Here is a 12,549-nt window from a genome sequence, read left to right as displayed (position 1 = left end):
AGCAGACACTAAATGTAAAAATTCCTTAACATGTAATGACTAATGTTATTACAAACAAACTAATCAAAACATTCATCCAGATATGCTCATGTTCATAACAGATTCTTCACTGTCTGTGTATCTTATTACAGAAACTCGGGTTTAGGTGATGCACTATACAACGACAAAGATCATGATTTATGGACTACTTGTGCTTTAGGCGATGCACGCCAAAATTTTGATACCTCAGTGAATGCACCTGGTCTTGATACAATAGTATCATCTGGAATCCATGTATCAATTAGCATTCTAACCAATCCCGGGGACTTGGCTAACAAAAGCTTGAGAAGTTGCATCTCAGGCGGAGTTCCTTCAAAGCGTTCTACCTTAATTTCCCTGAGGTGATTTAATGTCAAATCTGTGAAATGTTCGAGTTCAAGGGATTCTATATTACCATCATCTCCAAAGCCAACCTAAGAAAGATAACAATAAGTCACTTCTCAGATTATTCAGGATCTAACAAATACGAAGAATAATACAAGATTAGAAAGAAGGAAAAGAGTCAAAGCACTAAGAACCTGTATTTCGAGATATTCTAAATATGGGAAGCTTCTTATACAGCAAAGAACATGTGAGAGGTCATATGACTCCTCCAGAAAAAGAAAACGTAGGTAAAGATATTTGACACAGTTAACATCAAAGGGAAGCCTCGTAGCTACTTCGTCATCATCTTCAGGCTGTATCTATGGAAAAAATAATACCAAAATTCAAGATGAGTCAGCCCAAAAGAAATTCCATATGTTAAAGCTCTAAAAATGAAGTAATAAAAGATTATCTACCTCAGAACCATTGAAGTGCAAGAAGAGTCTCTCGAGAGCAGTACACGACTCGAAAAACATTGCAAAAAAGAAATTATCTGCCTCCATAGAAGAACCCTGATATAAGCTCAGAGATACTTCTGCCAGAAGAGGTACATTCATTAGACAGATAAAAGTTATATTGCCTGTGAAATCAAAAGATCTCAGCTTGGGGGCATTAATTTCTATCACATCTGAAAGTGAATCTTCCGATATTTCCAGCTCCAACTTATCAAGCAACGGGCATTGAGATATTAAACTTCCGAGCAATTCAGGAGAGATAGTGACATCACATAGTTTCAGGCTAATTAACTTATCAAATCCTTGAAAGTCCGATGGAGGATGTATTACGCAATTATGAAGAGTTAGATGACTCAGCAGCGAAAATGTGAAAAGTGAAGAAGGCAGGTTGTACATTTTACCCCATGGAAGCTCAAGAACAAGTTGTTGAATATCATTCCTAGACAGAAAATGTATGAAGTTGTCAATATTAGGACAGCTTTTCAGAACAGCAATGTCGAGGCTAAACTTAGTAATTGGGCCTTCATGAAGAGACAAAATCTGGTAGATAATCTTCGTAAATTTGACTGTAGGGTATAGCTTATCCATTTTTGTTTCCCAAAGACATGAATCAAGATTCAACTCTGTAATTCTACACCAGTGATACCTCCATTTCTTTGATAAGATGCTTGTCCTCACAGCTTCTTTACAAGGCAAACGCATCAGAATAACATCGATCACGTTATCAGGAAGGTTGCTAAGGAAGTCGGGAGGTAACTTTCGACAATGCTTTCTTCCCTTAGGAGGCATCACGTAACACTTAACAGCCAGAACCTGTAGAAAATAAGCAATAATACAAAGTAAGGAATCTCCAAACTATCTGGACAGGGCAGCTATTCACGTAGTCAAATCAACACAAGAACAAAAGGATCACTTATAGCAATAATCACCAAAACCCCATAGAAAATAAACAACAATATGAAGTAAGGAATCTTCAAACTATCTGGACAGAACAACTATTCACATTGTCAAATCAACATAAGACGTAAAGGTGCATTCTAGTTGAAAATAAAACAGTCAATATCGCTTTTTTTTTCTTTTGACAGGTAATGAGTAACTTTTATTATAATACCAGCATAAAGGAAATGGTGAGCAAAAGTTGCAACCAAAATGTGCAAACATCACAAGTTGTGTAATGATCTAAGAAAGTCAACAATGGTGTTACTATCATTTACATCAAAGGGAGCAATGTTGCACCAAAGACTAAACGAAAATACACTCCCTCCGTCCCAACTTAAGTGTCTTACTTTTGTTTTTGTTCTATCCCAAAAAGAGTGTCCCTTTCTATATTTAGTGAGTTGACAGTTCAAATATCCTACATGACAAGTTTATAACCACAAGATTCAAAGGACATTTTAGTATGCTAGACACATTAAGTTTCTCTTTATTTTTTAAACCCCGTGCCTAGTCAAACTAAGACACTTAAATGGGAACGGAGGGAGTACAATTGTTCTTGATATTAAGTATTGAATCTGTGAACTATTTCCTCTTGATTATTTGGATATATAATTTTCCTTGAGATACCATGTCAAACGGTATGATAACGAGCAAGAATATTTCTTGCCGATTCTTCAAAATATATGAAGAAAACTTAGACATACCCATACGGGATAATTCCACGCACCCCTACTATATATATACCAGAGCTTAATATCCATTAATATCATTCTCACAGCAAGAACACCTTCCATCAATACTTCACAAAATGCATTTGTGGGTCTAAAGGGAAAAAAATCAAAAGAACAGAAAACCGAATCATATTTTTTGGCATACCCCAAGTGGAAATGCTTGTTGCTACAGAGGCTTGCCATTTCATGACATGGCAGCTGATATTCCTTTTACGGTTTCACTCAATTGCCAACAGAAACACATGGACAGACAGATGACATAGCAGTAATTCAGCTTTTGTATAAAGAAATTCTTGAAATGGAAAAGTCACTTGTTGGGTTTCATGCATCGGTAGACGTGAAGTTTTAGAAAGGAGATCTATAAGAGTATGGAGAACAAAAAATTGCATCACGACTCTTCTGGTCCATTATACCTAACTATTCAAGAGTGGCAAGGACTTTCCAAAGCATTTGACAGAAACGTTAAATTATTATCCAACTATAGGGAGGCCATATGTTGTCAAGTAAAGTGAGCAATTTTCTCGACTATAGCCAAGAGATTAGAGAGCTTGCAGAGAACCTTGGACTTAATTGTGATGATTATGGTTGGGGTCGCAATCCACACAAAGAAGAGAATGACATTGAAGTAGCACATGATAGCGAAGAGGATGATTAGCATGTCCTACTCGTTATGAATAAAATTTGTAGCCTTTTGCAAATTATCATCCTAAACTCTAAGAACATTCTCAGAAAATCCAACAGCTACCATTTCCCCTAAAACCAACTATTTGATTCATTTATCTTTGATAGACTTTGATAAGTTAAACACTAACAAAATGTCTTCAGTAGATTCAGGGCTTTTAAAAGCTTACATTCAATTTCGGGTAACACTATGCTCTCAATACACCTAAATATGCGTTTTTTGGAAGTAAAAAAAAAAAAAAACAAGCAGATGAAGAGGACTCAACAAGCATTCGTCCAAGATAAGTACAAAAACTCATAAATTATGAGAATATTTAGGTTCAGAAGATTCAAGGCAATTTTCAACAACTATGTGCTTACTAAAACTATCCTCATTCCCTTGTGTTTCTAAGTAGAAACTCAAAACCAAACCATCAAAATTCAAAACCACAATGTGAATTCGACACCACTAACTTACTTTACTTTTTAATCTGTTTCAAAAAGAATGTTTCTTTCACTCTTCACTTCGAACTTTCCACATATGCCACAGGATTGAAGAGCATTTTGCTACATTTTTAACATATTTAATTTAATACCACAGGATTCAAAAAGTCTTATTTACTTTCTTAAATTACGTGTCAACTCAAAATCAAACAAACAAATTGAAACAGGGAGAGTGCACAAAAGCAACCAACAAGCAAATGAGATTTTGAGAAGAACAAAAGGGGCAAACTTTCATATGAAATTCGATATATATATTGTCTTCATTACTCAAAAATAATGAAGAATATCAATTGATTATTTAATGACTTTACCTCAAGCCTCGAAATCGAAGTTCTGGCCGGCGGCGACAATGGCGAATTTCGTCGGAATATAAATTTATCTTACAAGACAGTAAGCACAAAAATAAAAAGTGAGCACAGAATAAGGTTAAAAATGTAAATTTGCCACAAATGGACACGTGGCTTAAAATTGAGGTCTCTCTCCCCTATTTCTCCCCAAAAAAATCAGAAGAAAGTACAAAATTTTGCCCTAAAAGAGCTAAAGAAGAGGAGTAGTCACAAGGGTTTTTGAGAAGAGAGGCAAAGATTCAATCTTTTTTGGATTTTATATCATCAGCCATCTTCTTGCTTGGTAAACGATAAGTCTTCTTCTATTATATATGTGTTTATTGTGTGTTTTTATATCAGAAAATTTACTTTTGTTTTAGTGGTTGGTTCCTTTGGGTTTGTGCTTGTGTTCTTTCTTTAAGTCAATAAAAATTGAATCTTTGTGGAAGTAAATGATTATAGAGAAGTACTATGTGGAAAATTCTAATTATAAAATAAAGAACCAATGGTTTTCTCATATTTTGTCCAAGGTTTGGGTGGACAGAGTTACTTGATACTTGTGTGTTGAGGGTGGAATAGTCATGATGTGCTTAAGCTCGGGTGGACAGAGTTACCTGGTTCTTGTGGGTTGTGGGGTGGTGGGTGGAATAGTTGGGAATTGAGATGTGCTTAAGCTCGGGTGGATAGAGTTACCTGGTACTTGTGGGTTGTGGGGTGGTAGGTTGTGAGTGGAATAGTTAAGATGTACTTAAGCTCGGGTGGATGGAGTTACCCGGTAGTTGTGGGTTGGGGTGGAGTGGTTGAGATGTGCTTAAGCTGGTCCAAACACCACCATTTAAAGAAAACATGGAAAATTCTTGGATTGCAAAAACACCTAGACTATTGTTTGGAGTGGGGAATTGGATTACCAAAAAAATTGAATCTTTATTTTAGAAATGAGACCGGGAGCTACCTGGTACGTGTGGGTTGTGGGTGGGGTGGTGAGTGGAGTAGTCGAGACGTGCTTAAGCTGGTCCAAACACCACCATTTAAAGAAAACAATATGGAAAATTCTTGGATTACGAAAACACCATGACTAGTGAATTGACTGAGGATTCGGACTATAAGAAAAAAATTAAATTAGAAACGAGACAGGGAGTTATTCTTCCCATTTTTAAATGGAGTTTCCCTGGCTTACTTTTGTGCCTTGACTATTTCTTTGGAACTTGTGAACTCTATTAAAATCACCTAAATCTAGATTTGAACCTAATCACCTATGGTTTTCATCTCACCTTCACTAACCGATAGGCTACATCCTTGGGTGAGGAAAAGAATAAAACAGACCCTAGGCAAAAGTACTTAAAGAAGGGCATTTGGCAACAATCTCGGGAAAAGGTAACTCCACCTCTTTGATCTTCACCAAAAATCTTAGGTCTTGGTAAGCTGAAAATTTTCTTTTAACTGCTTTTAGGTGAGCTGAGTTATGGTACATTTCCTTTATTGGTAATATATAATAGAACTTAACCTGATATTTAGGTTATTCTAATGTAAGTGTTAGGTCTTCGGGAATCTAGTAGTAGCTGATTTGATGTCAAATCCAGCTAAAGCTGTGGAACAATTACAAAGCTGATTTTAAGAGTGAAATTTACCAAATGCTGGTAAAAGGCACTATGATTCTCGTGTATGTGTTGACTTTTCCTTTCCGATAACAAGTCTGTATTCTTGAAGTATTTGTAGAAAGGTATTCTTGCTCTAAAGAATGCAATTCATTGATACTTAGAAGAGATGGATCACTGTCGTCTGTTTACTATATGCAAATAATTGGAGATTACTTAACTTTGTGCTCTTGTTTGTTTTCTTGCAGATTACTACTGGTGTTGTACAATGCCTCCTGAGATTACCGATTTACCTGAGAATGTTATCAATGCCATTTTGATGCCTTTGCCTTTGCGAGATGCTGTGAGGACAAGCATCTTATCGAAGAAATGGAGGTACAAGTGGAGCAAACTTCCACAGTTGACGCTTGATGATGAACTTTGGAAGACAACAGATAACTTACTATCTCCTTCTATTAGGTTTACAACCATTATGTACAACATTTTGACCCTTCATCAAGGACCGATTACTCATTTCACCCTTTCCATGTCTAAACTGAAAAAGTATCCTAAGATTTGCAGCTTGTTACATTTCCTCTCTAGGAAAGACATTCAGCATCTCGTTCTTCAATTTTCAGAATGGAACCGACTCAAACTGCCTTCTTCATTTTTCACGTGTTTGCAGTTGAGTCACTTGACCCTCCAAAATTGTCAAATATGTCCTCCACCGGCCTTCGAAGGGTTCAATATGTTAATTAGCCTGGAACTGTGTCATGTATCAGTTTCTTCCAGATCACTAGAAAGTTTAATCTCTTCTAGCCCATTGCTTGAGAAGCTAGTGTTGAAATTCTTTGATTCCATGAACCACTTTCAAATAAGAGCTCCCAAGTTGAGATCCTTCGACTTCTTAGGCTGTATAAAATATATCTCCTTAAAAAATTCTCCGCATCTTGTAAAACTCTCTCTTTTCTATGGAGAATCTTTTGAGGAATCAGAAAAATGTGATCTTGACAATTTTTTTCAGCCGCTTCTTTCTCTTGAGCATCTCCACTTGGAATACGGAAGTTTCCAGGTAAATGTTGCTTCAGAACTTCATATTAATGCCGATGCAATTTCATTAAAATTGGTATATTTACATCTTCATCTTTTAGGCTTTGAGTCATCTTGGTTTTTCATTTGTTCTTTGTAGTTTTTGACTGCTTTAGTACCAAGAAGGCTTTCCTCTGCTCTTAACAATCTTAAACGTCTTTACGTATCACTGGATGAGTTAACTGATCTTTCATGTGCTCTTTGCTTGATACGAAGCTCCCCATGCTTACAACATCTTGAAGTGCAGGTTCTTTATGATGTTTATGTTTCTCTTTTTCTTTTGTATCTGCTGTTCATACGTTATGGTGACTTATCCTCGTACTCATTAGATCTTCAACCTTCTTTATCTTTCTTAGGTGTCTATAGAATCAGATAATAAAGTTAATGAAGTTTCTGCGAGCTTCTCAGATGTGACATTGAATTACCTTAAGATGGCTAAGGTTGTAGGAATAATAGGCACAAAGCTTGACATGGCGCTGATCAAGCTTCTATTGGCCAAATCTCCGATGCTGGTGAAAATGCTAGTTGAGCCCGACCTACAATTGGTAGACGAAGAAAAAGGTGTCAAGATACTTGCAGAGTTAACAACATTTCAGCGGGCATCAGGTAAAGCTAAAGTTGAATGTCAGCTAGAAAGGAAATGAAAACGAGTCGGGGGTATGGATGTTTTTGGCTTGATAAAGAGGTCTGAGGCTTGGATATGAATCTGCACTATGGTTGTTTATTTTCAATGGTATCTGAGGTGTGTTTGTTCTTTACTCTTTGTGTAATGACTCGGTTTTGGGTCGTACACCTAGTTTACGTAGGTTTGTTAGCCTCCAAAGCGCGAGTAACGCGCCTTCTAATGCTTCTTTCGGACCCAACAAATGGAGGTAGAGCTTTGCACTTTTCATGCTCCATTGTTGAAGAACTAAAAGACATTAGCATTGATTTTCCTTTAAATCTAGAGTGTTATGAAGCTTCTTTTTATTAAAAAATTAGTTATGTTATTTGTTCTTTTATTTTGGTTTTGACCATTGAGTGCCCACTAGCTTTACTAATTTGGATTTGTAGTTCAAATTCAAGATCTCTGATTAAAGTGCGATAAATGTTCCATCGCATCTCTTATTGGTAATATGTTATTTATTGGATGTTTGACATGGAGATTTATCATTTCAATATGATTATTTGGATCGACGAGAGAAATCAATTATATTCTTAGAATCTATATGTATATTGAGTTTAGTTCACAAGTTGAATCTGTGACCCTCCTGATCACATGACTATACGACTATATTTCTGCTAAAAGTTATTTTTATCTTCAAAACAACTGGTTAATAATCTCAAGCCCCTCTGAATTAATTTGTTGTTGAAATGGCTCATGGGATCATTTCACTTTTAATCAAAGATTTTGTATTCGAGCCACGTGAATAAAACAAGAAAAAAATTGATAGTGTGTTTCCTCACCTTAAACCACACATGAAATATCTTCTTTTTTTTCCGTAGTTTCACACCTCAATTATCAGTTCAGGTGGAGTATCACATATTGCAGAGAATCAACACGAGTATGTCACATTCAACAAAATCATTCATGAACAGAGACTGGGAACTTGGCTAACAAAACAAACTAATCAAAACATTCATCCAGAAATGCTCATGTTCCCAAACAGACATTCACATCAAAACACAATGTTATAGTACTACTACTACACCAACATTTGTTTCCATCTATTAATTTCAACTTCAAATATACTTCTGCTATGAGATCATGATAGATTACTTCAACTTTAGGTGATGCATGCCAAAATTTTGATACCTTAGCAAGTATCTTTGATCTTCTTTTGGGGCGTGAATATGAATCGATAATCACTCTCACCAACACTGGGGACTTGGCTAACAAAAGCTTGAGAAGCTGCATTTCAGCCTCGAACATGTGAAAAGTGAAGAAGGCAATATGTTCAGTTCATCTTCATTCCGTGGAAGGTGAAGAACAAGATGTTGAATGCCATTCCTAGAGAGAAAATATATGAAGAAATCAATCTCAGGACAGCTTCTCAACTCAGCAATGTTGATGGTAAACTTATTAATAGGTCCTTCATGAAGGGTTAAAAGCTGGTAAACAATCTTCGAAAATTTAACAGTAGGATCTAGTAAATCCTCTTTTGTACTCCAATGAGATTGATCAAGTGTCAATTCTGTAAGTCTGCACCAATGATACCTCCATTTCTTCGATAAGATGCTTGTCCTCATAGCATCTTTACAAGGCAAATGCATAAGAATGACATCGATTATATTATCAGGAAGGTTGCTAAGGATGTCAGGAGGTAAACTTCGACAACGCCTTCTTCCCTTAAGAGGCATCCTAATAATCACCAAGAAGCTGTAGAAAATAAGCAAAGTAAGTGATCTCCAAATTATCAGAACAGAACTATTTTCACATTCTACATAAGAAATAAAGGTGTATTCTAGTTGAAATCATACTGTATGTTGTATGATTCATACAACTACTTCCTCTTAATATCTATGTTATACTGACTCTAATTTGCCTTGCCATAATAACATGGATATACACCAACAAACAAATCCATGTATAGTTAGTTGCACTCTTACAAGTTATGTTACTTGGACTCGCAAAAAATGATGTCGCACCATGTCGAATCTACCAAAAATGTGCTCATTCCGTTTCAATTTGTTTGTCTTGTTCTGACTTGGTACGGTGTATAAGAAAGAAAAGAAAACTTTTGAATCGTGTCGTCTTAAACTAAAATATGTAAAATGTACCAAAATGCCCTTTCATTTGTGGTCTTAAACGTGTCATTTAGAAAATTAGAATTAAAGAGTGGTCAAATAAGGAAAAAGACATTCTTTTTTCTAAAGGAACTAAAAATGTAAGTAATACAAACAAATGGAAGCAAAGTGAGTACTACTTTTTGGAGGATTGACACAAACCTGTAACATTTTTTAAGAGTACAACAACATACTCAGTGTAATCCCACAAAGTAGGGTTTGAGGGGGCTAGAGGTATATGCATACCTTTAACCCTACCTCAGAGGTTGTTAGAGTCTATTTTCGATAGATCCTCGACTCAAGAGCATTTTTTAAGAGTCTGAGCAACATAAACACCTTCCATTAATACTCCACAATACATTTGTGAGTTCCAAAAAGTAGAAACCTAGAATCACATTATATTTGCTTCTTCTTCTTCTAAGCTCTTATCATTCATCATCTTTAACAATAAGGAAAAACAAAAATCTATTCATTTTAACTCATAAAAATAAGCATAAGAAGCTGTATAAATGCAACAAACACAAAAATCTTAGTAGCTCAATTCGTTCGCTAAAAAAATAAAAAATACCCTTTTGAGTATCTTGAATCTCAGTCGCCAGAGGGAGAAATGAATTGGGAAAAACAACATAGAGTGAAGCTAGGCCTTGTCCATGTATATATTTAGGTGTCGTTTGGACTTCATTGATTTGAAATAAAGCTTATTTAAGTTGTAATTTGTTTGGACATATAATTTAAATATTTTAAGTTATATTTTTTATTTTATTTTATAAACATGAATTCATAATTTGTGAAAATTATTAAAATTACTAAGTTGTCATGACACACTAATACATGTTAAATTGAGGAGGTATATCTTGGAAAGGAAATAGGGTATATTATTCGAAATAATTTCTCTATTCGCAAAAGTAGAGGTAAAGTCTATACATTTTATTTTTCTTAGACCCGATTTATCGTATTACTCCGGATATGTTATTGTGTTGAAACAAGGGAAAAGATCTTACTTCTAAAAATAATGTGTAGGCCTAGGGGCTAAGTCTATCTACATCTCAACTAATTTCATCAGATAACTGTTACTTCTCATCAACACATATACTAGATAACTCTATCTATCAAGATTTGGACACATATCTCCACTTCTTCGTAACCCCACCATAGAAATTGATTGTTGAAGACCCGTGTTATCAAAAGCGAAAAACACAACAAACCTCTAAGGTCTATTGGGTTTTATGCGTAAATAAAGCAAGAGTTTAACTCAAAAAGATAAATGGAGAAAAAAAAAAAATATATATATATATACGTTCAAGACTAACAATTATAAATCACGAATATATAGATAAAAAAAATTAAATTTTTATACGATAAAAGTGAAATATAAATTATTTAGTATAAAATGCATATCTAATAGCCTTAATATGAAGCACACGTTAACGAAGCGAATCAAAATGCTCAAAATTTTATTTTTAATTTTAAAAAGTCGTGTATCATATAATGCTCTTATCGATCGAAAAATTCCTCTTCATTTTATTTTACTAAAATTCGAAAGCATAGTCCATTATTTTACTTAATTTGCTTGGTTCCCAAATGACCACGTCCCACTTTCTTTTGTCATTTTCTTACCTCTTTTTTTTAATACTTGGAAAAAAAGATATTAGTGGCCACCTCAATTTGATTTTTTATCTTTTGCCTCACATTTTGAATCACTCAGTCTAATTTATATGATATAGTTTAACTTAACATGAAATTTAAGAAAGAAAAAAAAATCTTAAATTTATAGTATAAAATAAACTATTAATATTTGTGTGACTAAAATTATTTTATTAAAAGTAAAATAAGTATTTTAAAATTAAGTTATTGTTACCAAACATAAAAATATACTTTACAAAAAAAAAGTTGAAAAGTCACAAGAAAGTTGGACTTGTTTACCAAGTAAATTAAGAAAATTAATGGACCATATTTCAAACTTTTTTTGTGGTCCCACCAATAATTCCATCTATAAATTAATCCAATTCTCTTCACAATTTTCAAGAAAAACACTTGCCTTAATTCTTCATTCAACAAAAAACATTTTACAAATTTTCATTTTGAGAGTAAAAATCACCATGAATCTTCAACAAACTACACATGTTCTATCAAAAATTCCAATTTTGGGTTGTTTTATGAACACCCTTTTCATATTTCTTTGTCATGAGAGTTTTATTAATGAAAATCATGAGAATGATAATACACAATCAATTGATAGGGAAATCAATGATGATATAGCAAATTCTAGTAATGTAGCAGCTCAAAAACATTTTCAACAAGTTCAACACATCAAAGGGGCATGAGATTTTCAAGAGAAAATTAAAAATGATCTTTGTTGCCCGTCGGACGTAGACATAAATTAGTTTTGTCTATCAGGCAAGAGCTCGAACCTACTCAATTGATCGTAAGATTTGACTAATAGACAAATCTGAGTTGCTCAATTGTGTCATGTCCAAATACTATCTTTATTATCTGTAACTTCTTGAAATGTTTTGAAGTCTTGCCTTATAAGCAAAATTAATTGTATGTACATATCACGACTAGAATTTATGTCCGATAGATAATATATATCATTTTAAAAAGATTTTGTTCAGCTGGATCAAAAATTCAAAACTACTCCTTGTGGAGTCTCTTATTTCTTGTAATTTTTTTAATTTTTAAAGCATATGCATATTAAATGTAATATCGTGAAGTATAAATAGTTTCTCTTTGTACTAATTTTTCTATTTTCTCTTAGATTGTTAGGTAGCTACTGCAAGACTTGTGATAATTATTACTTATAGTATATGGTTTTGAAAAATTGAAGCAGAAATTTGTTTAATGAGCTTATGAATTTGATCATTGTGCTTCTCTTGTTCAAATTTATTTTCATGTTTACATCAACTCAATGACACGTAGTATGTGATATATATTGTCGTTACTAAACTATCGTTAATGAACTCATGTTTTCATAGTAAATTAATAGAATTTGACATAAAATCTAGTGTGAATAAATTTTTACTGACACGACATGGATGATAAAAGTGTGGCACAAATTTCAAACCGTGTGTAATTGGAAAAGTTTAATCAAGTCACAATCATGTTG

The 12,549-nt window shown here is 34.1% G+C and overlaps 2 protein-coding genes across 2 annotated transcripts; one reads left to right on the top strand and one right to left on the bottom strand.

Annotated features, from left to right (window-relative positions):
* Window positions 1-9: 9 nt before the first annotated feature.
* Window positions 10-1,666, bottom strand: LOC125836887 (F-box/FBD/LRR-repeat protein At1g13570-like). The gene is made up of 3 exons (XM_049516048.1): window positions 819-1,666; window positions 558-722; window positions 10-452 (listed from the first exon to the last, which is right to left on the bottom strand). The coding sequence occupies exons 1-3, from the start codon at window positions 1,644-1,646 to the stop codon at window positions 171-173; spliced, it is 1,275 nt and encodes a 424-aa protein (XP_049372005.1). The 5' UTR covers window positions 1,647-1,666; the 3' UTR covers window positions 10-170.
* Window positions 1,667-4,219: 2,553 nt separating this feature from the next.
* LOC125836890 (F-box/FBD/LRR-repeat protein At1g13570-like) lies at window positions 4,220-7,666 on the top strand. The gene is made up of 4 exons (XM_049516049.1): window positions 4,220-4,318; window positions 5,858-6,660; window positions 6,778-6,924; window positions 7,034-7,666. The coding sequence occupies exons 2-4, from the start codon at window positions 5,878-5,880 to the stop codon at window positions 7,319-7,321; spliced, it is 1,218 nt and encodes a 405-aa protein (XP_049372006.1). The 5' UTR covers window positions 4,220-4,318; window positions 5,858-5,877; the 3' UTR covers window positions 7,322-7,666.
* The last annotated feature ends 4,883 nt before the right edge of the window (window positions 7,667-12,549 follow it).

This window comes from Solanum verrucosum, unplaced genomic scaffold (genome assembly GCF_900185275.1).
Source record: "Solanum verrucosum unplaced genomic scaffold, falcon-dt-bn FXZP01000099.1, whole genome shotgun sequence".
NCBI lineage: Eukaryota > Viridiplantae > Streptophyta > Magnoliopsida > Solanales > Solanaceae > Solanum > Solanum verrucosum.
The sequence above is the reverse complement of the archived record's forward strand: the minus strand, read 5'-3'. Positions and strand labels throughout refer to the sequence as shown.

Excerpts from the sequence above, each read along its gene's own strand:
- LOC125836887 (XM_049516048.1), bottom strand. The coding sequence starts at position 1,646 with ATGCCTCCTAAGGGAAGAAAGCATTGTCGAAAGTTACCTCCCGACTTC. Across the intron at positions 723-818 it reads TGCACTTCAATGGTTCTGAG|ATACAGCCTGAAGATGATGA; the intron begins GTAGATAATCTT and ends TTTTTTCCATAG. Across the intron at positions 453-557 it reads TAGAATATCTCGAAATACAG|GTTGGCTTTGGAGATGATGG; the intron begins GTTCTTAGTGCT and ends TATCTTTCTTAG.
- LOC125836890 (XM_049516049.1), top strand. The coding sequence starts at position 5,878 with ATGCCTCCTGAGATTACCGATTTACCTGAGAATGTTATCAATGCCATT. Across the intron at positions 6,661-6,777 it reads TGGAATACGGAAGTTTCCAG|TTTTTGACTGCTTTAGTACC; the intron begins GTAAATGTTGCT and ends TGTTCTTTGTAG. Across the intron at positions 6,925-7,033 it reads TACAACATCTTGAAGTGCAG|GTGTCTATAGAATCAGATAA; the intron begins GTTCTTTATGAT and ends TATCTTTCTTAG.